The sequence below is a fragment of the Oncorhynchus nerka genome, linkage group LG4 (genome assembly GCF_034236695.1).
Source record: "Oncorhynchus nerka isolate Pitt River linkage group LG4, Oner_Uvic_2.0, whole genome shotgun sequence".
NCBI lineage: Eukaryota > Metazoa > Chordata > Actinopteri > Salmoniformes > Salmonidae > Oncorhynchus > Oncorhynchus nerka.
Window position 1 is genome coordinate 47,607,817 of NC_088399.1, and position 27,902 is coordinate 47,635,718.

Genomic DNA, 27,902 nt, shown 5'->3' on the forward strand with positions numbered 1-27,902 from the left:
TTAGGTTTTGGTGTTACGGTTAGGGTTTAGGGAAAATAGGACTTTGAAAGGGAATCAATTGTGTGTCCCCACAAAGTTAGTTAAACAAGACTGTGTGTGTGTGTGCATCTACCCCTCACCCTCTAGCAGGAAGATTGCTTGCTTGCGGAAGATCTTGACCAGTGCGTCGTCCAGTTCCACTTCCTGGAGCTTGGCCAATAGCTGCTCTTCGTTGCGACACACCTTCTCCTGGGCATATAGGCCGTCGGGCATCACCCTCTGTTGCCCTAAGCCGATCAGAGCAGTCTCTACGGCTAGTGCTACGAACGATTGGCCATCGTCCAGTAAGCGTTGTGCTGGGAAGAGGTGGGGCTCCGACCTTTTGGCTGAACTCACAGAGCCTGGAGAGAGAACGGGGAAACAGAGAGAGAGAGGAGAGAGAGAGGGAGAGGGAGAGAGAGAAAGAAAATAAAAGAGATCACATTAAAAACAGCATGTCTTTGAAATGTTGTCACCAAATCTAATAGCGAGTGAAACAGCAAGGCTGTGGCTCAATCTGTGTCTGAACCAATACGGTCACTCAAACCTCATTATCATGACACTAGCTCTGTGCTGCCCCAGGAAACTACAGCATTCAATTCAGTCATTCAGAGCTACTGTGTGTCCAGGTGTTAGTTCCACCCCAGCACTAACCCACCTGACTCAAATAGTCAATGGATTATAGTCCACAGTCCAGACCAAAATTACTGCTATTTCAACCAAGGCCTTTAAAGTAGGCTATTTATACAAAAGTAAGTGGACCCCCCCCTCAAATGAGTGGATTTGGCTATTTCAGCCACACCCGTTGCTGACAGGTGTATAAAATTATTACTGTTATTGTGAGTGGAAATGTCTAGGAGCAATAACGGCTCAGCCGCGAAGTGGTAGGCCACACAAGCTCACAGAACGGGACCACAGAGTGCTGAACCGCATAAAAACCGTCTGTCCTCGGTTGCAACACTCACTAACCGAGTTCCAAAATGCCTCTGGAAGCAACGTCAGCATAAGAACTGTTTGTCGGGAGCTTCATGAAATGGGTTTCCATGGCAGAGCTGCCGCACACAAGCCCACGATAACCATGCGCAATGCCAAGCGTCAGCTGGAGTGGTGTAAAGCTTGGTGCCATTGGACTCTGGAGCAGTGGAAATGCCTTCCCTGGAATGATGAATCACGTTTCACCATCTGGCGGTCCGACAGACGAATCAGGGTTTGGTGGATGCCAGGAGAACGCTACCTTCCCCAATGCACAGTGGAAACTGTAAAGTTTGGTGGATGAAGAATAATTGTCTTGGGCTGTTTTTCATGGCTCGGGCTAGGCTCCTTAGTTCCAGTGAAGGGAAATCTTAAAGCTACAGCATACAATGACATTCCAGACTATTCTGAGCTTCCAACTTTGTGGCAACAGTTTAGGGAAGGCCCTTTCAGCAATACAATGCCTCCGTGCACAAAGCGAGGTCCATACAGAAATGGTTTGTCGAGATCGGTGTGGAAGAACTTGACCGGCCTGCACAGAGCCCTGACCTCAACCCCATCGAACACCTTTGGGATGAATTGGAATGGCGACTGCGAGCCAGGCCTAATCGCCCAACATTTGTGCCCAACCTCACTAAATGCTATTGTGGCCTAGTGGAAGCAAGTCCCCGCAACAATTTCCCAACATCTAGTAGAAAGCCTTCCCAGAAGAGTGGAGGCTGTTATAGCAGCAAAGGGGGATCAATTATTTTGGTCATTTAGTGTATCTTAAGGTTTCACAATCAATGTATAGATGCGCTATTTCCTTTATTGACTTATGTGTTGATCTATTAGCATGTTCCGTCTCTCTGCGGTCTCTCTGGGTGTGTGTTCTCCAGGGAGAGGTCATCATTTATTCTAATAGCTTAATGATGTCTCTATGGGCCCACAGACATAACCCCAGGAGGATTATCACTTCCCCCCCCACACACACACACACACACACACACACACACACACGAGCAGTTTCCAAGGCCATGGAACGCAAGTATCTATCTGACAGAACCAATCACACCCAATCGTCACTGATGACATCACTAATTGTTCCTCAGCCATGCTCCAATCACAGCTCGTGAATAAAAGATGGCGCAGGGGGAAAAAACGATCCAATTAAAATGCAGAAAATATGCAGAAAAGGGAGAGAGAGAGAGAGCGAGAGCGAGAGAGAGTGTGCGTGCATTTACCTGAGAAGTCTAGGAAGGCGTTGCGCCCCTCCTCGTCTCCCCGTCCCGTGTCCAGTAAGGTGCTGAACAGAGTGCCTATAGGGTCCAGGGGGTGTCCCACCCAGCCCTCCATGTTGGTGACAGATGTCATGCCTTTATGGAGCAGCTCTGGAGAGGACAAAACCACACGCTGGTATTACTCTGCATTTACACACTTAATACCCAATTAAGACAGATGCAAATTCCAACAGACCTTTTTTGTGGCTGCGGAAGAGCTCAAGATGTTTCTGTTGCTGCCGTATGAGAGTGTTGACGATAGCGATGGCCAACAGCAAGGCCTCCCTGGGATAACCATGTGACCGCAGCGCATCCACCCTCGCACACGCTGTAGGGATGTGCTCTGCGAGAGGGGGGTGGGGCGGGAGGCTGTTACTTCCAACGCTACTCGAAATCTATTTTTCTTCTTCTAAAAACAGGTCTTAGAAATCTAGCCCTCCTTTGCATTCGTCACTGCCAACACAAACACACACACTCACCGTGCCAGAGGGGCCAGCCACGGGCGTCGAACAGTGCCCCTGCACTGCCATGGTTGTCGTGGTGACAGTGTGCGTGTGAGTGCGTGTAGAGGTCATGTGTGATGATGCGCTGCAGGTGCGTGTCCTGCCAGTGCAGGTCGCAGGCCTCGATGGCCCTCGTAAACACTGTCCTGTGAGGACGAGACGACGAGTCTGGGAGAGAGGGAGAAAGAGGGATTACGGAGGGGAGGTGGTGAGGGAGGGAGGGAAAGAAGAGGACAATGTTCCATTGAAAACATTTCTCCTAAATCTACCTGGATGAAATACTCATTCGCTGCACTGTTCCTATTCAGAAGCCTGATAGACATTTTTTAAGGGCTTATATTTTCTAATTTAGCTCAGGCACAGACAAGGGGAGCAGAGGGCAGCCGTAGCTGGAGGAACCCTCGTGGGTTATTGGGCTTATTCCATCAGTCACACAGAAAGTAATAAGAACAGCTCGCAGGGCAGAGACATGGAGCGAGACAAAGTTGATTAAAAGGCATGTAGACAGATGGAGAAACAGAAAAAGAGATCAACAGAGAGAAAATAGAGAAATAGTTGATGAAAAGAAAGTGGCTTTTCTCGCACAAACTTAGTGTGGTGGGTCCCACTTGGGTTGGCCCTGAGGCTCTGTGTTGGTCAGGTGTGTGTGTCTCTGTGTCTGTGTTTTCCCACTTGGGTTGGCCCTGAGGCTCTGTGTTGGTCAGGTGTGTGTGTCTCTGTGTCTGTGTTTTCCCACTTGGGTTGGCCCTGAGGCATTGTGTTGGTCAGGTGTGTGTGTCTCTGTGTCTGTGTTTTCCCACTTGGGTTGGCCCTGAGGCACTGTGTTGGTCAGGTGTGTGAGTCTCTGTGTCTTTGTTTTCCCACTTGGGTTGGCCCTGAGGCACTGTGTTGGTCAGGTGTGTGTGTCTCTGTGTCTGTTTTCCCACTTGGGTTGGCCCTGAGGCTCTGTGTTGGTCAGGTGTGTGTGTCTGTGTTTTCCCACTTGGGTTGGCCCTGAGGCACTGTGTTGGTCAGGTGTGTGTGTCTCTGTGTCTGTGTTTTCCCACTTGGGTTGGCCCTGAGGCACTGTGTTGGTCAGGTGTGTGTGTCTCTGTGTCTGTGTTTTCCCACTTGGGTTGTCCCTGAGGCTCTGTGTTGGTCAGGTGTGTGTGTCTGTGTTTTCCCACTTGGGTTGGCCCTGAGACACTGTGTTGGTCAGGTGTGTGTGTCTCTGTGTCTGTGTTTTCCCACTTGGGTTGGCCCTGAGGCTCTGTGTTGGTCAGGTGTGTGTCTCTGTGTCTGTGTTTTCCCACTTGGGTTGGCCCTGAGGCACTGTGTTGGTCAGCTGTGTGTGTCTCTGTGTCTGTGTTTTCCCACTTGGGTTGTCCCTGAGGCTCTGTGTTGGTCAGGTGTGTGTGTGTCTGTGTTTTCCCACTTGGGTTGGCCCTGAGACACTGTGTTGGTCAGGTGTGTGTGTCTCTGTGTCTGTGTTTTCCCACTTGGGTTGGCCCTGAGGCTCTGTGTTGGTCAGGTGTGTGTGTCTGTGTTTTCCCACTTGGGTTGACCCTGAGGCACTGTGTTGGTCAGGTGTGTGTGTCTGTGTTTTCCCACTTGGGTTGGCCCTGAGACACTGTGTTGGTCAGGTGTGTGTGTCTCTGTGTCTGTGTTTTCCCACTTGTTGTTCTGTGTTGGTCAGGTGTGTGTGTCTGTGTTTTCCCACTTGGGTTGGCCCTGAGGCACTGTGTTGGTCAGGTGTGTGTCTCTGTGTCTGTGTTTTCCCACTTGGGTTGGCCCTGAGGCTCTGTGTTGGTCAGGTGTGTGTGTCTCTGTGTCTGTGTTTTCCCACTTGGGTTGGCCCTGAGGCACTGTGTTGGTCAGGTGTGTGTCTCTGTGTCTCTGTGTCTGTGTTTGGTCCAGGTGTGTTTTTTCCCACTTGGGTTGGCCCTGAGACACTGTGTTGGTCAGGTGTGTGTGTCTCTGTGTCTGTGTTTTCCCACTTGGGTTGGCCCTGAGGCTCTGTGTTGGTCAGGTGTGTGTGTCTCTGTGTCTGTGTTTTCCCACTTGGGTTGGCCCTGAGGCACTGTGTTGGTCAGGTGTGTGTGTCTCTGTGTCTGTGTTTTCCCACTTGGGTTGGCCCTGAGGCTCTGTGTTGGTCAGGTGTGTGTGTCTCTGTGTCTGTGTTTTCCCACTTGGGTTGGCCCTGAGGCACTGTGTTGGTCAGGTGTGTGTGTCTGTGTTTTGTGTTTTTGGCCCTGAGGCACTGTGTTGGTCAGGTGGCCTGTGTTTTCCCACTTGGGTTGGCCCTGAGACACTGTGTTGGTCAGGTGTGTGTGTCTCTGTGTCTGTGTTTTCCCACTTGGGTTGACCCTGAGGCTCTGTGTTGGTCAGGTGTGTGTGTCTCTGTGTCTGTGTTTTCCCACTTGGGTTGACCCTGAGGCTCTGTGTTGGTCAGGTGTGTGTGTCTCTGTGTCTGTGTTTTCCCACTTGGGTTGACCCTGAGGCACTGTGTTGGTCAGGTGTGTGTGTCTGTGTTTTCCCGCTTGGGTTGACCCTGAGGCTCTGTGTTGGTCAGGTGTGTGTGTCTCTGTGTCTGTGTTTTCCCACTTGGGTTGACCCTGAGGCACTGTGTTGGTCAGGTGTGTGTGTCTGTGTTTTCCCACTTGGGTTGGCCCTGAGGCACTGTGTTGGTCAGGTGTGTGTGTCTGTGTTTTCCCACTTGGGTTGGCCCTGAGGCACTGTGTTGGTCAGGTGTGTGTGTCTCTGTGTCTGTGTTTTCCCACTTGGGTTGGCCCTGAGGCACTGTGTTGGTCAGGTGTGTGTGTCTCTGTGTCTGTGTTTTCCCACTTGGGTTGACCCTGAGGCACTGTGTTGGTCAGGTGTGTGTGTCTGTGTTTTCCCACTTGGGTTGGCCCTGAGGCACTGTGTTGGTCAGGTGTGTGTGTCTCTGTGTCTGTGTTTTCCCACTTGGGTTGGCCCTGAGGCACTGTGTTGGTCAGGTGTGTGTGTCTGTGTTTTCCCACTTGGGTTGGGCCTGAGACACTGTGTTGGTCAGGTGTGTGTTGTCTCTGTGTCTGTGTTTTCCCACTTGGGTTGACCCTGAGGCTCTGTGTTGGTCAGGTGTGTGTGTCTCTGTGTCTGTGTTTTCCCACTTGGGTTGGCCCTGAGGCACTGTGTTGGTCAGGTGTGTGTGTCTCTGTGTCTGTGTTTTCCCACTTGGGTTGACCCTGAGGCACTGTGTTGGTCAGGTGTGTGTGTGTCTGTGTTTTCCCACTTGGGTTGGCCCTGACCCTGAGGCTCTGTGTTGGTCAGGTGTCTCTGTGTCTGTGTTTTCCCACTTGGGTTGGCCCTGAGGCACTGTGTTGGTCAGGTGTGTGTGTCTCTGTGTCTGTGTTTTCCCACTTGGGTTGGCCCTGAGGCACTGTGTTGGTCAGGTGTGTGTGTCTGTGTTTTCCCACTTGGGTTGGCCCTGAGGCACTGTGTTGGTCAGGTGTGTGTGTCTCTGTGTCTGTGTTTTCCCACTTGGGTTGACCCTGAGGCACTGTGTTGGTCAGGTGTGTGTGTCTGTGTTTTCCCACTTGGGTTGGCCCTGAGGCACTGTGTTGGTCAGGTGTGTGTGTCTGTGTTTTCCCACTTGGGTTGGCCCTGAGGCACTGTGTTGGTCAGGTGTGTGTGTCTCTGTGTCTGTGTTTTCCCACTTGGGTTGGCCCTGAGGCACTGTGTTGGTCAGGTGTGTGTGTCTCTGTGTCTGTGTTTTCCCACTTGGGTTGGCCCTGAGGCACTGTGTTGGTCAGGTGTGTGTGTCTCTGTGTCTGTGTTGGTCAGGTGTGTGTGTCTGTGTTTTCCCACTTGGGTTGGCCCTGAGACACTGTGTTGGTCAGGTGTGTGTGTCTCTGTGTCTGTGTTTTCCCACTTGGATTGACCCTGAGGCTCTGTGTTGGTCAGGTGTGTGTGTGTGTTGTGTTTTCCCACTTGGGTTGGCCCTGAGGCACTGTGTTGGTCAGGTGTGTGTGTCTCTGTGTCTGTGTTTTCCCACTTGGGTTGACCCTGAGGCTCTGTGTTGGTCAGGTGTGTGTGTCTCTGTGTCTGTGTTTTCCCACTTGGGTTGGCCCTGAGGCTCTGTGTTGGTCAGGTGTGTGTGTCTGTGTTTTCCCACTTGGGTTGACCCTGAGGCACTGTGCAGGTGTGTGTGTCTGTGTCTGTGTTTTCCCACTTGGGTTGGCCCTGAGGCTCTGTGTTGGTCAGGTGTGTGTGTCTGTGTTTTCCCACTTGGGTTGGCCCTGAGGCACTGTGTTGGTCAGGTGTGTGTGTGTCTGTGTTTTCCCACTTGGGTTGGCCCTGAGGCACTGTGTTGGTCAGGTGTGTGTGTCTCTGTGTCTGTGTTTTCCCACTTGGGTTGGCCCTGAGGCACTGTGTTGGTCAGGTGTGTGTGTCTGTGTTTTCCCACTTGGGTTGGCCCTGAGGCACTGTGTTGGTCAGGTGTGTGTGTCTGTGTTTTCCCACTTGGGTTGGCCCTGAGGCACTGTGTTGGTCAGGTGTGTGTGTCTCTGTGTCTGTGTTTTCCCACTTGGGTTGGCCCTGAGGCACTGTGTTGGTCAGGTGTGTGTGTCTGTGTTTTCCCACTTGGGTTGGCCCTGAGGCACTGTGTTGGTCAGGTGTGTGTGTCTGTGTTTTCCCACTTGGGTTGGCCCTGAGGCACTGTGTTGGTCAGGTGTGTGTGTCTCTGTGTCTGTGTTTTCCCACTTGGGTTGACCCTGAGGCTCTGTGTTGGTCAGGTGTGTGTGTCTCTGTGTCTGTGTTTTCCCACTTGGGTTGACCCTGAGGCACTGTGTTGGTCAGGTGTGTGTGTCTGTGTTTTCCCACTTGGGTTGGCCCTGAGGCACTGTGTTGGTCAGGTGTGTGTGTCTCTGTGTCTGTGTTTTCCCACTTGGGTTGGCCCTGAGGCTCTGTGTTGGTCAGGTGTGTGTGTCTCTGTGTCTGTGTTTTCCCACTTGGGTTGGCCCTGAGGCACTGTGTTGGTCAGGTGTGTGTGTCTCTGTGTCTGTGTTTTCCCACTTGGGTTGGCCCTGAGGCACTGTGTTGGTCAGGTGTGTGTGTCTCTGTGTCTGTGTTTTCCCACTTGGGTTGGCCCTGAGGCACTGTGTTGGTCAGGTGTGTGTGTCTCTGTGTCTGTGTTTTCCCACTTGGGTTGGAGGCCCTGAGGCCCTGAGGCTGTGTTGGTCAGGTGTGTGTGTCTCTGTGTCTGTGTTTTCCCACTTGGGTTGACCCTGAGGCACTGTGTTGGTCAGGTGTGTGTGTCTGTGTTTTCCTGAGAGGCTCTGTGTTGGTCAGGTGTGTGTGTCTCTGTGTCTGTGTTTTCCCACTTGGGTTGACCCTGAGGCTCTGTGTTGGTCAGGTGTGTGTGTGTCTGTGTTTTCCCACTTGGGTTGGCCCTGAGGCACTGTGTTGGTCAGGTGTGTGTGTCTGTGTTTTCCCACTTGGGTTGGCCCTGAGGCACTGTGTTGGTCAGGTGTGTGTGTCCTGTGTCTGTGTTTTCCCACTTGGGTTGGCCCTGAGGCACTGTGTTGGTCAGGTGTGTGTGTCTCTGTGTCTGTGTTTTCCCACTTGGGTTGGCCCTGAGGCTCTGTGTTGGTCAGGTGTGTGTCTCTGTGTCTGTGTTTTCCCACTTGGGTTGGCCCTGAGGCACTGTGTTGGTCAGGTGTGTGTGTCTCTGTGTCTGTGTTTTCCCACTTGGGTTGGCCCTGAGGCACTGTGTTGGTCAGGTGTGTGTGTCTGTGTTTTCCCACTTGGGTTGACCCTGAGGCACTGTGTTGGTCAGGTGTGTGTGTCTCTGTGTTTTCCCACTTGGGTCCCTGAGGCACTGTGTTGGTCAGGTGTGTGTGTCTGTGTTTTCCCACTTGGGTTGGCCCTGAGGCACTGTGTTGGTCAGGTGTGTGTGTCTCTGTGTCTGTGTTTTCCCACTTGGGTTGGCCCTGAGGCACTGTGTTGGTCAGGTGTGTGTCTCTGTGTCTGTGTTTTCCCACTTGGGTTGGCCCTGAGGCTCTGTGTTGGTCAGGTGTGTGTGTCTCTGTGTCTGTGTTTTCCCACTTGGGTTGGCCCTGAGGCACTGTGTTGGTCAGGTGTGTGTGTCTGTGTTTTCTGTGTCTGTGTTTTCCCACTTGGGTTGGCCCTGAGGCACTGTGTTGGTCAGGTGTGTGTGTCTGTGTTGTGTTTTCCCACTTGGGTTGGCCCTGAGGCACTGTGTTGGTCAGTGTGTGTGTCTCTGTGTCTTTGTTTTCCCACTTGGGTTGGCCCTGAGGCACTGTGTTGGTCAGGTGTGTGTGTGTCTGTGTTTTCCCACTTGGGTTGGCCCTGAGGCACTGTGTTGGTTTGTGTTTTCCCACTTGGGTTGGCCCTGAGGCACTGTGTTGGTCAGGTGTGTGTGTCTGTGTCTTGTTTTCCCACTTGGGTTGGCCCTGAGGCACTGTGTTGGTCAGGTGTGTGTGTCTCTGTGTCTGTGTTTTCCCACTTGGGTTGACCCTGAGGCACTGTGTTGGTCAGGTGTGTGTGTCTGTGTCTTTCCACTTGGGTTGGCCCTGAGACACTGTGTTGGTCAGGTGGCCTGTGTTTTCCCACTGTGTTGGTCAGGTGTGTGTGTCTCTGTGTCTGTGTTTTCCCACTTGGGTTGACCCTGAGGCACTGTGTTGGTCAGGTGTGTGTGTCTCTGTGTCTGTGTTTTCCCACTTGGGTTGGCCCTGAGGCACTGTGTTGGTCAGGTGTGTGTCTCTGTGTTTTCCCACTTGGGTTGGCCCTGAGGCACTGTGTTGGTCAGGTGTGTGTGTCTCTGTGTCTGTGTTTTCCCACTTGGGTTGGCCCTGAGGCTCTGTGTTGGTCAGGTGTGTGTGTCTGTGTTTTCCCACTTGGGTTGGCCCTGAGGCACTGTGTTGGTCAGGTGTGTGTGTCTCTGTGTCTGTGTTTTCCCACTTGGGTTGGCCCTGAGGCACTGTGTTGGTCAGGTGTGTGTGTCTCTGTGTCTGTGTTTTCCCACTTGGGTTGGCCCTGAGGCACTGTGTTGGTCAGGTGTGTGTGTCTGTGTTTTCCCACTTGGGTTGGCCCTGAGGCACTGTGTTGGTCAGGTGTGTGTGTCTCTGTGTCTGTGTTTTCCCACTTGGGTTGGCCCTGAGGCTCTGTGTTGGTCAGGTGTGTGTGTCTGTGTTTTCCCACTTGGGTTGACCCTGAGGCACTGTGTTGGTCAGGTGTGTGTGTCTCTGTGTCTGTGTTTTCCCACTTGGGTTGGCCCTGAGGCACTGTGTTGGTCAGGTGTGTGTGTCTCTGTGTCTGTGTTTTCCCACTTGGGTTGGCCCTGAGGCTCTGTGTTGGTCAGGTGTGTGTGTCTCTGTGTCTGTGTTTTCCCACTTGGGTTGGCCCTGAGGCACTGTGTTGGTCAGGTGTGTGTGTCTCTGTGTCTGTGTTTTCCCACTTGGGTTGGCCCTGAGGCACTGTGTTGGTCAGGTGTGTGTGTCTCTGTGTCTGTGTTTTCCCACTTGGGTTGGCCCTGAGGCTCTGTGTTGGTCAGGTGTGTGTGTCTCTGTGTCTGTGTTTTCCCACTTGGGTTGGCCCTGAGGCTCTGTGTTGGTCAGGTGTGTGTGTCTCTGTGTCTGTGTTTTCCCACTTGGGTTGACCCTGAGGCACTGTGTTGGTCAGGTGTGTGTGTCTGTGTTTTCTCGCTTGGGTTGACCCTGAGGCTCTGTGTTGGTCAGGTGTGTGTGTCTCTGTGTCTGTGTTTTCCCACTTGGGTTGACCCTGAGGCACTGTGTTGGTCAGGTGTGTGTGTCTGTGTTTTCCCACTTGGGTTGGCCCTGAGGCACTGTGTTGGTCAGGTGTGTGTGTCTGTGTTTTCCCACTTGGGTTGGCCCTGAGGCACTGTGTTGGTCAGGTGTGTGTGTCTGTGTCTGTGTTTTCCCACTTGGGTTGGCCCTGAGGCACTGTGTTGGTCAGGTGTGTGTGTCTCTGTGTCTGTGTTTTCCCACTTGGGTTGGCCCTGAGGCTCTGTGTTGGTCAGGTGTGTGTGTCTGTGTTTTCCCACTTGGGTTGGCCCTGAGGCACTGTGTTGGTCAGGTGTGTGTGTCTCTGTGTCTGTGTTTTCCCACTTGGGTTGGCCCTGAGGCACTGTGTTGGTCAGGTGTGTGTGTCTCTGTGTCTGTGTTTTCCCACTTGGGTTGGCCCTGAGGCACTGTGTTGGTCAGGTGTGTGTGTCTGTGTTTTCCCACTTGGGTTGGCCCTGAGGCACTGTGTTGGTCAGGTGTGTGTGTCTCTGTGTCTGTGTTTTCCCACTTGGGTTGACCCTGAGGCTCTGTGTTGGTCAGGTGTGTGTGTCTGTGTTTTCCCAGGTTGGCCCTGAGACACTGTGTTGGTCAGGTGTGTGTGTCTCTGTGTTTTTTTCCCACTTGGGTTGGCCCTGAGGCTCTGTGTTGGTCAGGTGTGTGTGTCTCTGTGTCTGTGTTTTCCCACTTGGGTTGGCCCTGAGGCACTGTGTTGGTCAGGTGTGTGTCTGTGTGTCTGTGTTTTCCCACTTGGGTTGGCCCTGAGGCACTGTGTTGGTCAGGTGTGTGTGTCTCTGTGTCTGTGTTTTCCCACTTGGGTTGACCCTGAGGCACTGTGTTGGTCAGGTGTGTGTGTCTCTGTGTTTTCCCACTTGGGTTGACCCTGAGGCACTGTGTTGGTCAGGTGTGTGTGTCTGTGTTTTCCCACTTGGGTTGGCCCTGAGGCACTGTGTTGGTCAGGTGTGTGTGTCTGTGTTTTCCCACTTGGGTTGGCCCTGAGGCACTGTGTTGGTCAGGTGTGTGTGTCTCTGTGTCTGTGTTTTCCCACTTGGGTTGGCCCTGAGGCACTGTGTTGGTCAGGTGTGTGTGTCTCTGTGTCTGTGTTTTCCCACTTGGGTTGACCCTGAGGCTCTGTGTTGGTCAGGTGTGTGTGTCTCTGTGTCTGTGTTTTCCCACTTGGGTTGACCCTGAGGCACTGTGTTGGTCAGGTGTGTGTGTGTTGTGTTTTCCCAGGTTGTGAGGCACTGTGTTGGTCAGGTGTGTGTGTCTGTGTTTTCCCACTTGGGTTGGCCCTGAGGCACTGTGTTGGTCAGGTGTGTGTGTCTGTGTTTTCCCACTTGGGTTGGCCCTGAGGCTCTGTGTTGGTCAGGTGTGTGTGTCTCTGTGTCTGTGTTTTCCCACTTGGGTTGGCCCTGAGGCACTGTGTTGGTCAGGTGTGTGTGTCTCTGTGTCTGTGTTTTCCCACTTGGGTTGGCCCTGAGGCTCTGTGTTGGTCAGGTGTGTGTGTCTGTGTTTTCCCACTTGGGTTGGCCCTGAGGCACTGTGTTGGTCAGGTGTGTGTGTCTGTGTTTTCCCACTTGGGTTGGCCCTGAGGCACTGTGTTGGTCAGGTGTGTGTGTCTCTGTGTCTGTGTTTTCCCACTTGGGTTGGCCCTGAGGCACTGTGTTGGTCAGGTGTGTGTGTCTCTGTTTTCCCACTTGGGTTGACCCTGAGGCACTGTGTTGGTGTGTTTTCCCCCACTTGGGTTGGCCCTGAGGCACTGTGTTGGTCAGGTGTGTGTGTCTGTGTCTGTGTTTTCCCACTTGGGTTGACCCTGAGGCTCTGTGTTGGTCAGGTGTGTGTGTCTCTGTGTTTTCCCACTTGTGACCCTGAGGCACTGTGTTGGTCAGGTGTGTGTTGTGTTTTCCCACTTGGGTTGGCCCTGAGGCACTGTGTTGGTCAGGTGTGTGTGTCTCTGTGTCTGTGTTTTCCCACTTGGGTTGGCCCTGAGGCACTGTGTTGGTCAGGTGTGTGTGTCTCTGTGTCTGTGTTTTCCCACTTGGGTTGGCCCTGAGGCACTGTGTTGGTCAGGTGTGTGTGTCTCTGTGTCTGTGTTTTCCCACTTGGGTTGGCCCTGAGGCTCTGTGTTGGTCAGGTGTGTGTGTCTCTGTGTCTGTGTTTTCCCACTTGGGTTGGCCCTGAGGCCCTGTGTTGGTCAGGTGTGTGTGTCTGTGTTTTCCCACTTGGGTTGGCCCTGAGGCTCTGTGTTTCAGGTGTGTGTGTCTCTGTGTTTTCCCACTTGGGTTGACCCTGAGGCACTGTGTTGGTCAGGTGTGTGTCTCTGTGTCTGTTTTCCCACTTGGGTTGGCCCTGAGGCACTGTGTTGGTCAGGTGTGTGTGTCTCTGTGTCTGTGTTTTCCCACTTGGGTGAGGCCTGTGTTGGTCAGGCTCTGTGTTGGTCAGGCACTGTGTGTCAGGTGTGTGTGTCTGTGTTTTCCCACTTGGGTTGGCCCTGAGGCACTGTGTTGGTCAGGTGTGTGTGTCTCTGTGTCTGTGTTTTCCCACTTGGGTTGGCCCTGTGTTGGTCAGGCACTGTGTTGGTCAGGTGTGTGTGTCTGTGTGTCTGTGTCTGTGTTTTCCCACTTGGGTTGGCCCTGAGGCTCTGTGTTGGTCAGGTGTGTGTGTCTGTGTCTGTGTTTTCCCACTTGGGTTGGCCCTGAGGCACTGTGTTGGTCAGGTGTGTGTGTCTCTGTGTCTGTGTTTTCCCACTTGGGTTGGCCCTGAGGCACTGTGTTGGTCAGGTGTGTGTGTCTGTGTGTTTTCCCACTTGGGTTGGCCCTGAGGCACTGTGTTGGTCAGGTGTGTGTGTCTCTGTGTCTGTGTTTTCCCACTTGGGTTGGCCCTGAGGCACTGTGTTGGTCAGGTGTGTGTGTCTGTGTTTTCCCACTTGGGTTGGCCCTGAGGCACTGTGTTGGTCAGGTGTGTGTGTCTCTGTGTCTGTGTTTTCCCACTTGGGTTGGCCCTGAGGCACTGTGTTGGTCAGGTGTGTGTGTCTGTGTCTGTGTTTTCCCACTTGGTTGGCCCTGAGGCACTGTGTTGGTCAGGTGTGTGTGTCTCTGTGTCTGTGTTTTCCCACTTGGGTTGGCCCTGAGGCACTGTGTTGGTCAGGTGTGTGTCTGTGTTGGTTGGCAGGCACTGTGTGGTCAGGTGTGTGTCTCTGTGTCTGTGTTTTCCCACTTGGGTTGGCCCTGAGGCTCTGTGTTGGTCAGGTGTGTGTGTCTCTGTGTCTGTGTTTTCCCACTTGGGTTGGCCCTGAGGCACTGTGTTGGTCAGGTGTGTGTGTCTCTGTGTCTGTGTTTTCCCCACTTGGGTTGGCCCTGAGGCACTGTGTTGGTCAGGTGTGTGTGTCTGTGTTTTCCCACTTGGGTTGGCCCTGAGGCACTGTGTTGGTCAGGTGTGTGTGTGTCTGTGTCTGTGTTTTCCCACTTGGGTTGGCCCTGAGGCACTGTGTTGGTCAGGTGTGTGTGTCTGTGTTTTCCCACTGTGTCTGTGTTTTCCCACTTGGGTTGGCCCTGAGGCACTGTGTTGGTCAGGTGTGTGTGTCTCTGTGTCTGTGTTTTCCCACTTGGGTTGGCCCTGAGGCTCTGTGTTGGTCAGGTGTGTGTGTCTCTGTTTTTTTCCCACTTGGGTTGGCCCTGAGGCACTGTGTTGGTCAGGTGTGTGTGTCTCTGTGTCTGTGTTTTCCCACTTGGGTTGGCCCTGAGGCACTGTGTTGGTCAGGTGTGTGTGTCTCTGTGTCTGTGTTTTCCCACTTGGGTTGGCCCTGAGGCTCTGTGTTGGTCAGGTGTGTGTGTCTCTGTGTTTTCCCACTTGGGTTGGCCCTGAGGCACTGTGTGGTCAGGTGTGTGTGTCTGTGTTTTCCCACTTGGGTTGGCCCTGAGGCACTGTGTTGGTCAGGTGTGTGTGTCTCTGTGTCTGTGTTTTCCCACTTGGGTTGGCCCTGAGGCACTGTGTTGGTCAGGTGTGTGTGTCTCTGTGTCTGTGTTTTCCCACTTGGGTTGGCCCTGAGGCACTGTGTTGGTCAGGTGTGTGTGTCTGTGTTTTTCCCACTTGGGTTGGCCCTGAGGCACTGTGTTGGTCAGGTGTGTGTGTCTCTGTGTCTGTGTTTTCCCACTTGGGTTGGCCCTGAGGCACTGTGTTGGTCAGGTGTGTGTGTCTCTGTGTCTGTTTTCCCACTTGGGTTGGCCCTGAGGCTCTGTGTTGGTCAGGTGTGTGTGTCTGTGTGTTTCCCCACTTGGGTTGGCCCTGAGGCACTGTGTTGGTCAGGTGTGTGTGTCTCTGTGTCTGTGTTTTCCCACTTGGGTTGGCCCTGAGGCTCTGTGTTGGTCAGGTGTGTGTGTCTCTGGGTCTGTGTGTTGGTCAGGTTTTGTCTCTGTGTCTGTGTTTTCCCACTTGGGTTGGCCCTGAGGCACTGTGTTGGTCAGGTGTGTGTCTCTGTGTCTGTGTTTTCCCACTTGGGTTGGCCCTGAGGCACTGTGTTGGTCAGGTGTGTGTCTCTGTGTCTGTGTTTTCCCACTTGGGTTGGCCCTGAGGCACTGTGTTGGTCAGGTGTGTGTGTCTCTGTGTCTGTGTTTTCCCACTTGGGTTGGCCCTGAGGCACTGTGTTGGTCAGGTGTGTGTGTCTCTGTGTCTGTGTTTTCCCACTTGGGTTGGCCCTGAGGCTCTGTGTTGGTCAGGTGTGTGTGTCTCTGTGTCTGTGTTTTCCCACTTGTTGTGAGGCTGTGTTGGTCAGGTCCTGTGTCTGTGTTTTCCCACTTGGGTTGGCCCTGAGGCACTGTGTTGGTCAGGTGTGTGTGTCTCTGTGTCTGTGTTTTCCCACTTGGGTTGACCCTGAGGCACTGTGTTGGTCAGGTGTGTGTCTGTGTTTTCCCACTTGGGTTGGCCCTGAGGCACTGTGTTGGTCAGGTGTGTGTGTCTGTGTTTTCCCACTTGGGTTGGCCCTGAGGCACTGTGTTGGTCAGGTGTGTGTGTCTCTGTGTCTGTGTTTTCCCACTTGGGTTGGCCCTGAGGCACTGTGTTGGTCAGGTGTGTGTGTCTCTGTGTCTGTGTTTTCCCACTTGGGTTGGCCCTGAGGCACTGTGTTGGTCAGGTGTGTGTGTCTGTGTTGTGTCTGTGTTTTCCCACTTGGGTTGGCCCTGAGGCACTGTGTTGGTCAGGTGTGTGTGTCTCTGTGTCTTGTTTTCCCACTTGGGTTGGCCCTGAGGCACTGTGTTGGTCAGGTGTGTGTGTGTCTGTGTTTTCCCACTTGGGTTGGCCCTGAGGCACTGTGTTGGTCAGGTGTGTGTGTCTGTGTTTTCCCACTTGGGTTGGCCCTGAGGCACTGTGTTGGTCAGGTGTGTGTGTCTCTGTGTTTTTTTCCCACTTGGGTTGGCCCTGAGGCACTGTGTTGGTCAGGTGTGTGTGTCTCTGTGTCTGTGTTTTCCCACTTGGGTTGGCCCTGAGGCTCTGTGTTGGTCAGGTGTGTGTGTCTCTGTGTGTGTTGGCCCTGAGGCACTGTCTGTGTTTTCCCCCACTTGGGTTGACCCTGAGGCACTGTGTTGGTCAGGTGTGTGTGTCTGTGTTTTCCCACTTGGGTTGACCCTGAGGCTCTGTGTTGGTCAGGTGTGTCTGTGTCTGTGTTTCCCACTTGGGTTGACCCTGAGGCACTGTGTTGGTCAGGTGTGTGTCTGTGTTTTCCCACTTGGGTTGGCCCTGAGGCACTGTGTTGGTCAGGTGTGTGTGTCTCTGTGTCTGTGTTTTCCCACTTGGGTTGGCCCTGAGGCACTGTGTTGGTCAGGTGTGTGTGTCTCTGTGTCTGTGTTTTCCCACTTGGGTTGGCCCTGAGGCTCTGTGTTGGTCAGGTGTGTGTGTCTGTGTTTTCCCACTTGGGTTGGCCCTGAGGCACTGTGTTGGTCAGGTGTGTGTGTCTCTGTGTCTGTGTTTTCCCACTTGGGTTGGCCCTGAGGCACTGTGTTGGTCAGGTGTGTGTGTCTCTGTGTCTGTGTTTTCCCACTTGGGTTGGCCCTGAGGCTCTGTGTTGGTCAGGTGTGTGTGTGTCTGTGTTTTCCCACTTGGGTTGGCCCTGAGGCACTGTGTTGGTCAGGTGTGTGTGTCTCTGTGTCTGTGTTTTCCCACTTGGGTTGGCCCTGAGGCTCTGTGTTGGTCAGGTGTGTGTGTGTCTGTGTTTTCCCACTTGGGTTGACCCTGAGGCACTGTGTTGGTCAGGTGTGTGTGTCTCTGTGTCTGTGTTTTCCCACTTGGGTTGGCCCTGAGGCACTGTGTTGGTCAGGTGTGTGTGTCTCTGTTCTGTGTTTTCCCACTTGGGTTGGCCCTGAGGCACTGTGTTGGTCAGGTGTGTGTGTCTCTGTGTTTGTTTTCCCACTTGGGTTGGCCCTGAGGCACTGTGTTGGTCAGGTGTGTGTGTCTGTGTTTTCCCACTTGGGTTGGCCCTGAGGCACTGTGTTGGTCAGGTGTGTGTGTCTCTGTGTCTGTGTTTTCCCACTTGGGGCCCTGAGGCACTGTGTTGGTCAGGTGTGTGTGTCTCTGTGTCTGTGTTTTCCCACTTGGGTTGGCCCTGAGGCACTGTGTTGGTCAGGTGTGTGTGTCTCTGTGTCTTGTTTTCCCACTTGGGTTGGCCCTGAGGCTCTGTGTTGGTCAGGTGTGTGTGTCTCTGTGTCTGTGTTTTCCCAGGCCCTGAGGCTGTGTTGGTCAGGTGTGTGTGTCTGTGTTTTCCCACTTGGGTTGGCCCTGAGGCCCTGTGTTGGTCAGGTGTGTGTGTCTCTGTGTCTTTGTTTTCCCACTTGGGTTGGCCCTGAGGCACTGTGTTGGTCAGGTGTGTGTGTCTCTGTGTCTGTGTTTTCCCACTTGGGTTGGCCCTGAGGCTCTGTGTTGGTCAGGTGTGTGTCTGTGTTTTCCCACTTGTCCCTGAGGCACTGTGTTGGTCAGGTGTGTGTTCTGTGTTTTCCCACTTGGGTTGGCCCTGAGGCACTGTGTTGGTCAGGTGTGTGTGTCTCTGTGTCTGTGTTTTCCCACTTGGGTTGGCCCTGAGGCACTGTGTTGGTCAGGTGTGTGTGTCTCTGTGTCTTTTTTCCCACTTGGGTTGGCCCTGAGGCACTGTGTTGGTCAGGTGTGTGTGTCTCTGTGTCTGTGTTTTCCCACTTGGGTTGGCCCTGAGGCACTGTGTTGGTCAGGTGTGTGTGTCTCTGTGTCTGTGTTTTCCCACTTGGGTTGGCCCTGAGGCACTGTGTTGGTCAGGTGTGTGTGTCTCTGTGTCTGTGTTTTCCCACTTGGGTTGTCCCTGAGGCTCTGTGTTGGTCAGGTGTGTGTGTGTCTGTGTTTTCCCACTTGGGTTGGCCCTGAGACACTGTGTTGGTCAGGTGTGTGTGTCTCTGTGTCTGTGTTTTCCCACTTGGGTTGGCCCTGAGGCTCTGTGTTGGTCAGGTGTGTGTGTCTGTGTTTTCCCACTTGGGTTGGCCCTGAGGCACTGTGTTGGTCAGGTGTGTGTGTCTGTGTCTGTGTTTTCCCACTTGGGTTGGCCCTGAGGCACTGTGTTGGTCAGGTGTGTGTGTCTCTGTGTCTGTGTTTTCCCACTTGGGTTGGCCCTGAGGCACTGTGTTGGTCAGGTGTGTGTGTCTCTGTGTCTGTGTTTTCCCACTTGGGTTGGCCCTGAGGCACTGTGTTGGTCAGGTGTGTGTGTCTCTGTGTCTGTGTTTTCCCACTTGGGTTGGCCCTGAGGCACTGTGTTGGTCAGGTGTGTGTGTCTGTGTTTTCCCACTTGGGTTGGCCCTGAGGCACTGTGTTGGTCAGGTGTGTGTGTCTCTGTGTCTGTGTTTTCCCACTTGGGTTGGCCCTGAGGCACTGTGTTGGTCAGGTGTGTGTGTCTGTGTCTGTGTTTTCCCACTTGGGTTGGCCCTGAGGCACTGTGTTGGTCAGGTGTGTGTGTCTGTGTCTGTGTTTTCCCACTTGGGTTGGCCCTGAGGCACTGTGTTGGTCAGGTGTGTGTGTGTCTGTGTTTTCCCACTTGGGTTGGCCCTGAGGCCCTGTGTTGGCAGGTGTGTGTGTCTGTGTTGGTCAGGTGTGTGTGTCTCTGTGTTTGTGTTTTCCCACTTGGGTTGGCCCTGAGGCACTGTGTTGGTCAGGTGTGTGTGTCTCTGTGTTTGTTTTCCCACTTGGGTTGGCCCTGAGGCACTGTGTTGGTCAGGTGTGTGTGTCTGTGTTTTCCCACTTGGGTTGGCCCTGAGGCACTGTGTTGGTCAGGTGTGTGTGTCTCTGTGTCTGTGTTTTCCCACTTGGGTTGGCCCTGAGGCTCTGTGTTGGTCAGGTGTGTGTGTCTCTGTGTCTGTGTTTTCCCACTTGGGTTGGCCCTGAGGCACTGTGTTGGTCAGGTGTGTGTGTCTGTGTTTTTTTCCACTTGGGTTGGCCCTGAGGCACTGTGTTGGTCAGGTGTGTGTGTCTGTGTCTGTGTTTTCCCGCTTGGGTTGACCCTGAGGCTCTGTGTTGGTCAGGTGTGTGTGTCTGTGTTTTCCCACTTGGGTTGGCCCTGAGGCACTGTGTTGGTCAGGTGTGTGTGTCTCTGTGTCTGTGTTTTCCCACTTGGGTTGGCCCTGAGGCACTGTGTTGGTCAGGTGTGTGTGTCTCTGTGTCTGTGTTTTCCCACTTGGGTTGACCCTGAGGCACTGTGTTGGTCAGGTGTGTGTGTCTCTGTGTCTGTGTTTTCCCACTTGTGTTTTCCCACTTGGGGTCAGGTTGGCCCTGAGGCACTGTGTTGGTCAGGTGTGTGTGTCTCTGTTTTCCCACTTGGGTTGACCCTGAGGCACTGTGTTGGTCAGGTGTGTGTGTCTGTGTTTTCCCACTTGGGTGGCCCTGAGGCTCTGTGTTGGTCAGGTGTGTGTGTCTCTGTGTCTGTGTTTTCCCACTTGGGTTGACCCTGAGGCTCTGTGTTGGTCAGGTGTGTGTGTCTCTGTGTCTGTGTTTTCCCACTTGGGTTGGCCCTGAGGCACTGTGTTGGTCAGGTGTGTGTGTCTGTGTTTTCCCACTTGGGTTGGCCCTGAGGCACTGTGTTGGTCAGGTGTGTGTGTCTCTGTGTCTGTGTTTTCCCACTTGGGTTGACCCTGAGGCACTGTGTTGGTCAGGTGTGTGTGTCTGTGTTTTCCCACTTGGGTTGGCCCTGAGGCACTGTGTTGGTCAGGTGTGTGTGTCTGTGTTTTCCCACTTGGGTTGGCCCTGAGGCACTGTGTTGGTCAGGTGTGTGTGTCTCTGTGTCTGTGTTTTCCCACTTGGGTTGGCCCTGAGGCTCTGTGTTGGTCAGGTGTGTGTGTCTGTGTTGGTCCCACTTGGGTGTGTGTTGGTCAGGTGTGTGTCTGTGTTTTCCCACTTGGGTTGGCCCTGAGGCACTGTGTTGGTCAGGTGTGTGTGTCTCTGTGTCTGTGTTTTCCCACTTGGGTTGGCCCTGAGGCACTGTGTTGGTCAGGTGTGTGTGTCTGTGTTTTCCCACTTGGGTTGGCCTGAGGCACTGTGTTGGTCAGGTGTGTGTGTCTCTGTGTCTGTTTTTCCCACTTGGGTTGACCCTGAGGCTCTGTGTTGGTCAGGTGTGTGTGTCTCTGTGTCTGTGTTTTCCCACTTGGGTTGGCCCTGAGGCTCTGTGTTGGTCAGGTGTGTGTGTCTGTGTTTTCCCACTTGGGTTGACCCTGAGGCACTGTGTTGGTCAGGTGCGTGTGTCTGTGTTTTCCCACTTGGGTTGGCCCTGAGGCTCTGTGTTGGTCAGGTGTGTGTGTCTGTGTTTTCCCACTTGGGAGGCACTGTGTTGGTCAGGTGTGTGTGTCCCCCTGAGGCACTGTGTTGGTCAGGTGTGTGTGTCTCTGTGTCTGTGTTTTCCCACTTGGGTTGGCCCTGAGGCACTGTGTTGGTCAGGTGTGTGTGTCTGTGTTTTTTTCCCACTTGGGTTGACCCTGAGGCACTGTGTTGGTCAGGTGTGTGTGTCTGTGTTTTCCCACTTGGGTGTCTGAGGCACTGTGTTGGTCAGGTGTGTCTGTGTTTTCCCACTTGGGTTGGCCCTGAGGCACTGTGTTGGTCAGGTGTGTGTGTCTCTGTGTCTGTGTTTTCCCACTTGGGTTGGCCCTGAGGCACTGTGTTGGTCAGGTGTGTGTGTCTCTGTGTCTGTGTTTTCCCACTTGGGTTGACCCTGAGGCTCTGTGTTGGTCAGGTGTGTGTGTCTCTGTGTTTGTTTTCCCACTTGGGTTGACCCTGTGTTGTGTGTGTCTGTGTTTTCCCACTTGGGTTGGCCCTGAGGCACTGTGTTGGTCAGGTGTGTGTGTCTCTGTTTTCCCACTTGGGTTGGCCCTGAGGCACTGTGTTGGTCAGGTGTGTGTGTCTCTGTGTCTGTGTTTTCCCACTTGGGTTGGCCCTGAGGCACTGTGTTGGTCAGGTGTGTGTGTCTCTGTGTCTGTGTTTTCCCACTTGGGTTGGCCCTGAGGCTCTGTGTTGGTCAGGTGTGTGTGTCTCTGTGTCTGTGTTTTCCCACTTGGGTTGGCCCTGAGGCACTGTGTTGGTCAGGTGTGTGTGTCTGTGTTTTCCCACTTGGGTTGGCCCTGAGGCACTGTGTTGGTCAGGTGGTCAGGTGTGTGTGTCTCAGGTGTGTGTGTTTGTTTTCCCACTTGGGTTGACCCTGAGGCACTGTGTTGGTCAGGTGTGTGTGTCTCTGTGTCTTTTTTCCCACTTGGGTTGGCCCTGAGGCACTGTGTTGGTCAGGTGTGTGTGTCTCTGTGTCTGTGTTTTCCCACTTGGGTTGGCCCTGAGGCACTGTGTTGGTCAGGTGTGTGTGTCTCTGTTTTCCCACTTGGGTTGACCCTGAGGCACTGTGTTGGTCAGGTGTGTGTGTCTGTGTTTTCCCACTTGGGTTGGCCCTGAGGCACTGTGTTGGTCAGGTGTGTGTGTGTCTGTGTTTTCCCACTTGGGTTGGCCCTGAGGCACTGTGTTGGTCAGGTGTGTGTGTCTCTGTGTCTGTGTTTTCCCACTTGGGTTGGCCCCTGAGGCACTGTGTTGGTCAGGTGTGTGTGTGTTTTCCCACTTGGGTTGGCCCTGAGGCACTGTGTTGGTCAGGTGTGTGTGTCTCTGTGTTTTCCCACTTGGGTTGGCCCTGAGGCACTGTGTTGGTCAGGTGTGTGTGTCTGTGTTTTCCCACTTGGGTTGGCCCTGAGGCACTGTGTTGGTCAGGTGTGTGTGTCTGTGTTTTTTTCCCACTTGGGTTGGCCCTGAGGCTCTGTGTTGGTCAGGTGTGTGTGTCTCTGTGTCTGTGTTTTCCCACTTGGGTTGACCCTGAGGCTCTGTGTTGGTCAGGTGTGTGTGTCTCTGTGTCTTTTTTCCCACTTGGGTTGACCCTGAGGCACTGTGGGTTGTGTGTGTCTGTGTTTTCCCACCCCTGAGGCTCTGTGTTGGTCAGGTGTGTGTGTCTCTGTGTCTGTGTTTTCCCACTTGGGTTGGCCCTGAGGCACTGTGTTGGTCAGGTGTGTGTGTCTGTGTTTTCCCACTTGGGTTGGCCCTGAGGCTCTGTGTTGGTCAGGTGTGTGTGTCTCTGTGTCTATGTTTTCCCACTTGGGTTGGCCCTGAGGCACTGTGTTGGTCAGGTGTGTGTGTCTCTGTGTCTGTGTTTTCCCACTTGGGTTGGCCCTGAGGCACTGTGTTGGTCAGGTGTGTGTGTCTCTGTGTCTGTGTTTTCCCACTTGGGTTGGCCCTGAGGCACTGTGTTGGTCAGGTGTGTGTGTCTCTGTGTCTGTGTTTTCCCACTTGGGTTGGCCCTGAGGCTCTGTGTTGGTCAGGTGTGTGTGTCTGTGTTTTCCCACTTGGGTTGACCCTGAGGCTCTGTGTTGGTCAGGTGTGTGTGTCTCTGTGTCTGTGTTTTCCCACTTGGGTTGACCCTGAGGCACTGTGTTGGTCAGGTGTGTGTGTCTGTGTTTTCCCGCTTGGGTTGACCCTGAGGGTCTGTGTTGGTCAGGTGTGTGTGTCTCTGTGTTTTCCCACTTGGGTTGACCCTGAGGCACTGTGTTGGTCAGGTGTGTGTGTCTGTGTTTTCCCACTTGGGTTGGCCCTGAGGCCCTGTGTTGGTCAGGTGTGTGTGTCTCTGTGTCTTTGTTTTCCCACTTGGGTTGGCCCTGAGGCACTGTGTTGGTCAGGTGTGTGTGTCTCTGTGTCTGTGTTTTCCCACTTGGGTTGGCCCTGAGGCTCTGTGTTGGTCAGGTGTGTGTGTCTGTGTTTTCCCACTTGGGTTGACCCTGAGGCACTGTGTTGGTCAGGTGTGTGTGTCTGTGTTTTCCCACTTGGGTTGTGAGGCACTGTGTTGGTCAGGTTGTGTGTCTCTGTGTTTTCCCACTTGGGTTGACCCTGAGGCACTGTGTTGGTCAGGTGTGTGTGTCTGTGTTTTCCCACTTGGGTTGGCCCTGAGGCACTGTGTTGGTCAGGTGTGTGTGTCTCTGTGTCTGTGTTTTCCCACTTGGGTTGGCCCTGAGGCACTGTGTTGGTCAGGTGTGTGTGTCTGTGTTTTCCCACTTGGGTTGGCCCTGAGGCACTGTGTTGGTCAGGTGTGTGTGTCTCTGTGTTTTTTTCCCACTTGGGTTGGCCCTGAGGCACTGTGTTGGTCAGGTGTGTGTGTCTGTGTTTTCCCACTTGGGTTGGCCCTGAGGCACTGTGTTGGTCAGGTGTGTGTGTCTCTGTGTTGTTTTTCCACTTGGGTTGGCCCTGAGGCACTGTGTTGGTCACTGTGTTGTGTTTTCCCAGGGTTGGCCCTGAGGCACTGTGTTGGTCAGGTGTGTGTGTCTCTGTGTGTTTTCCCACTTGGGTTGGCCCTGAGGCACTGTGTTGGTCTGTGTGTGTGTCTGTGTTTTCCCACTTGGGTTGGCCCTGAGGCACTGTGTTGGTCAGGTGTGTGTGTCTGTGTTTTTTTCCCACTTGGGTTGGCCCTGAGGCACTGTGTTGGTCAGGTGTGTGTGTCTCTGTGTCTGTGTTTTCCCACTTGGGTTGACCCTGAGGCACTGTGTTGGTCAGGTGTGTGTGTCTCAGGTGTGTTTTTTCCCACTTGGGTTGGCCCTGAGGCACTGTGTTGGTCAGGTGTGTGTGTCTGTGTTTTCCCACTTGGGTTGGCCCTGAGGCACTGTGTTGGTCAGGTGTGTGTGTCTCTGTGTCTGTGTTTTCCCACTTGGGTTGGCCCTGAGGCTCTGTGTTGGTCAGGTGTGTGTGTCTGTGTTTTCCCACTTGGGTTGGCCCTGAGGCTCTGTGTTGGTCAGGTGTGTGTGTCTCTGTGTCTGTGTTTTCCCACTTGGGTTGACCCTGAGGCACTGTGTTGGTCAGGTGTGTGTGTCTGTGTTTTCCCGCTTGGGTTGACCCTGAGGCTCTGTGTTGGTCAGGTGTGTGTGTCTCTGTGTTTTCCCACTTGGGTTGACCCTGAGGCACTGTGTTGGTTGTGTGTGTCTGTGTTTTCCCACCCCTGAGGCACTGTGTTGGTCAGGTGCGTGTGTCTGTGTTTTCCCACTTGGGTTGGCCCTGAGGCTCTGTGTTGGTCAAGTGTGTGTGTGTCTGTGTTTTCCCACTTGGGTTGACCCTGAGGCACTGTGTTGGTCAGTTGTGTGTGTCTGTGTTTTCCCACTTGGGTTGGCCCTGAGGCACTGTGTTGGTCAGGTGTGTGTGTCTGTGTTTTCCCACTTGGGTTGGCCCTGAGGCACTGTGTTGGTCAGGTGTGTGTCTCTGTGTCTGTGTTTTCCCACTTGGGTTGGCCCTGAGGCACTGTGTTGGTCAGGTGTGTGTGTCTCTGTGTCTGTGTTTTCCCACTTGGGTTGGCCCTGAGGCACTGTGTTGGTCAGGTGTGTGTTGGCCCTGAGGCTGTGTTGGTCAGGTGTGTGTGTGTCTGTGTTTTCCCACTTGGGTTGGCCCTGAGGCACTGTGTTGGTCAGGTGTGTGTGTCTCTGTGTCTGTGTTTTCCCACTTGGGTTGGCCCTGAGGCACTGTGTTGGTCAGGTGTGTGTGTCTCTGTGTCTGTGTTTTCCCACTTGGGTTGGCCCTGAGGCTCTGTGTTGGTCAGGTGTGTGTGTCTGTGTTTTCCCACTTGGTTGGCCCTGAGGCTGTGTTGGTCAGGTGTGTGTGTCTCTGTGTCTGTGTTTTCCCACTTGGGTTGACCCTGAGGCACTGTGTTGGTCAGGTGTGTGTGTCTGTGTTTTCCCGCTTGGGTTGACCCTGAGGCTCTGTGTTGGTCAGGTGTGTGTGTCTCTGTGTTTTCCCACTTGGGTTGACCCTGAGGCACTGTGTTGGTCAGGTGTGTGTGTCTGTGTTTTCCCACTTGGGTTGGCCCTGAGGCACTGTGTTGGTCAGGTGTGTGTGTCTCTGTGTCTGTGTTTTCCCACTTGGGTTGGCCCTGAGGCACTGTGTTGGTCAGGTGTGTGTGTCTGTGTTTTCCCACTCCCTGTGTCTGTGTTTTCCCACTTGGGTTGGCCCTGAGGCACTGTGTTGGTCAGGTGTGTGTGTCTGTGTTTTCCCACTTGGGTTGGCCCTGAGGCACTGTGTTGGTCAGGTGTGTGTGTCTCTGTGTCTGTGTTTTCCCACTTGGGTTGGCCCTGAGGCACTGTGTTGGTCAGGTGTGTGTGTCTGTGTTTTCCCTTGGGGGCCCTGAGGCTCTGTGTTGGTCAGGTGTGTGTGTCTCTGTGTCTGTGTTTTCCCACTTGGGTTGACCCTGAGGCACTGTGTTGGTCAGGTGTGTGTGTCTGTGTTTTCCAGCTTGGGTTGACCCTGAGGCTCTGTGTTGGTCAGGTGTGTGTGTCTGTGTTTTCCCACTTGGGTTGACCCTGAGGCACTGTGTTGGTCAGGTGTGTGTGTCTGTGTTTTCCCACTTGGGTTGGCCCTGAGGCACTGTGTTGGTCAGGTGTGTGTGTCTCTGTGTCTGTGTTTTCCCACTTGGGTTGGCCCTGAGGCTCTGTGTTGGTCAGGTGTGTGTGTCTGTGTTTTCCCACTTGGGTTGGCCCTGAGGCACTGTGTTGGTCAGTGTGTCTCTGTGTCTGTGTTTTCCCACTTGGGTTGGCCCTGAGGCACTGTGTTGGTCAGGTGTGTGTGTCTGTGTTTTCCCACTTGGGTTGGCCCTGAGGCACTGTGTTGGTCAGGTGTGTGTGTCTGTGTTTTCCCACTTGGGTTGGCCCTGAGGCACTGTGTTGGTCAGGTGTGTGTGTCTGTGTTTTCCCACCCCTGAGGCACTGTGTTGGTCAGGTGTGTGTGTCTCTGTGTCTGTGTTTTCCCACTTGGGTTGGCCCTGAGGCACTGTGTTGGTCAGGTGTGTGTGTCTCTGTGTCTGTGTTTTCCCACTTGGGTTGGCCCTGAGGCACTGTGTTGGTCAGGTGTGTGTGTCTGTGTTTTTTCCCACTTGGGTTGACCCTGAGGCACTGTGTTGGTCAGGTGTGTGTCTCTGTGTCTGTGTTTTCCCACTTGGGTTGGCCCTGAGGCACTGTGTTGGTCAGGTGTGTGTGTCTGTGTTTTTCCCACTTGGGTTGACCCTGAGGCTCTGTGTTGGTCAGGTGTGTGTGTCTGTGTTTTCCCAGGTTGGCCCTGAGGCACTGTGTTGGTCAGGTGTGTGTGTCTGTGTTTTCCCACTTGGGTTGGCCCTGAGGCACTGTGTTGGTCAGGTGTGTGTGTCTCTGTGTCTGTGTTTTCCCACTTGGGTTGGCCCTGAGGCACTGTGTTGGTCAGGTGTGTGTGTCTGTGTTTTCCCACTTGGTCAGGCACTGTGTTGTGTCTCTGTGTTTGTTTTCCCACTTGGGTTGGCCCTGAGGCTCTGTGTTGGTCAGGTGTGTGTGTCTCTGTGTCTGTGTTTTCCCACTTGGGTTGGCCCTGAGGCTCTGTGTTGGTCAGGTGTGTGTGTCTCTGTCTGTGTTTTCCCACTTGGGTTAACCCTGAGGCACTGTGTTGGTCAGGTGTGTGTGTCTGTGTTTTCCCACTTGGGTTGACCCTGAGGCTCTCAGGTGTGTTGTCTCTGTGTTTTCCCACTTGGGTTGACCCTGAGGCACTGTGTTGGTCAGGTGTGTGTGTCTGTGTTTTCCCACTTGGGTTGGCCCTGAGGCACTGTGTTGGTCAGGTGTGTGTGTCTCTGTGTCTGTGTTTTCCCACTTGGGTTGGCCCTGAGGCTCTGTGTTGGTCAGGTGTGTGTGTGTCTGTGTTTTCCCACTTGGGTTGACCCTGAGGCACTGTGTTGGTCAGGTGTGTGTGTCTGTGTTTTCCCACTTGGGTTGGCCCTGAGGCACTGTGTTGGTCAGGTGTGTGTGTGTCTGTGTTTTCCCACTTGGGTTGGCCCTGAGGCTCTGTGTTGGTCAGGTGTGTGTGTCTCTGTGTCTGTGTTTTCCCACTTGGGTTGGCCCTGAGGCACTGTGTTGGTCAGGTGTGTGTGTCTCTGTGTCTGTGTTGGTCAGGTGTGTGTGTCTGTGTTTTCCCACTTGGGTTGGCCCTGAGGCACTGTGTTGGTCAGGTGTGTGTGTCTGTGTTTTCCCACTTGGGTTGGCCCTGAGGCACTGTGTTGGTCAGGTGTGTGTGTCTCTGTGTCTGTGTTTTCCCACTTGGGTTGACCCTGGAGGCACTGTGTTGGTCAGGTGTGTGTCTGTCTGTGTTTTCCCACTTGGCTCTGTGTTGGTCAGGTGTGTGTGTCTGTGTCTGTGTTTTCCCACTTGGGTTGGCCCTGAGGCACTGTGTTGGTCAGGTGTGTGTGTCTGTGTTTTCCCACTTTTCCCACTCTGTGGGTTGGCCCTGAGGCACTGTGTTGGTCAGGTGTGTGTGTCTGTGTTTTCCCACTTGGGTTGGCCCTGAGGCACTGTGTTGGTCAGGTGTGTGTGTCTCTGTGTCTGTGTTTTCCCACTTGGGTTGGCCCTGAGGCACTGTGTTGGTCAGGTGTGTGTGTGTCTGTGTTTTCCCACTTGGGTTGGCCCTGAGGCACTGTGTTGGTCAGGTGTGTGTGTCTGTGTTTTTTTCCCACTTGGGTTGGCCCTGAGGCTCTGTGTTGGTCAGTGTGTGTGTGTCTGTGTTTTCCCACTTGGGTTGACTGTGTGTTGGTCTGTGTTTTCCCACTTGGGTTGGCCCTGAGGCACTGTGTTGGTCTGTGTGTGTCTGTGTTTTCCCACTTGGGTTGGCCCTGAGGCACTGTGTTGGTCAGGTGTGTGTGTCTGTGTCTGTTTTTCCCACTTGGGTTGACCCTGAGGCTCTGTGTTGGTCAGGTGTGTGTGTCTGTGTTTTCCCACTTGGGTTGGCCCTGAGGCACTGTGTTGGTCAGGTGTGTGTGTCTCTGTGTCTGTGTTTTCCCTGTGTTTTCCCACTTGGGTTGGCCCTGAGGCACTGTGTTGGTC

General features: G+C 53.7%; 1 protein-coding gene across 2 annotated transcripts in view; it reads right to left on the reverse strand.

The window, feature by feature from the left end:
* The window catches only part of LOC115128756 (zinc finger SWIM domain-containing protein 6), an 85,491-nt gene that overhangs the window by 4,861 nt on the left and 52,728 nt on the right, over positions 1-27,902 (reverse strand). For both annotated transcript variants that reach the window (XM_029658895.2, XM_065017604.1), the window contains exons 6-9: positions 2,729-2,920; positions 2,446-2,592; positions 2,214-2,360; positions 120-380 (exon numbers count right to left, since the gene is read on the reverse strand). In XM_029658895.2, coding sequence (XP_029514755.2) covers positions 120-380; positions 2,214-2,360; positions 2,446-2,592; positions 2,729-2,920 — 747 coding nt within the window. The remainder of the gene's footprint in view (positions 1-119; positions 381-2,213; positions 2,361-2,445; positions 2,593-2,728; positions 2,921-27,902) is intronic.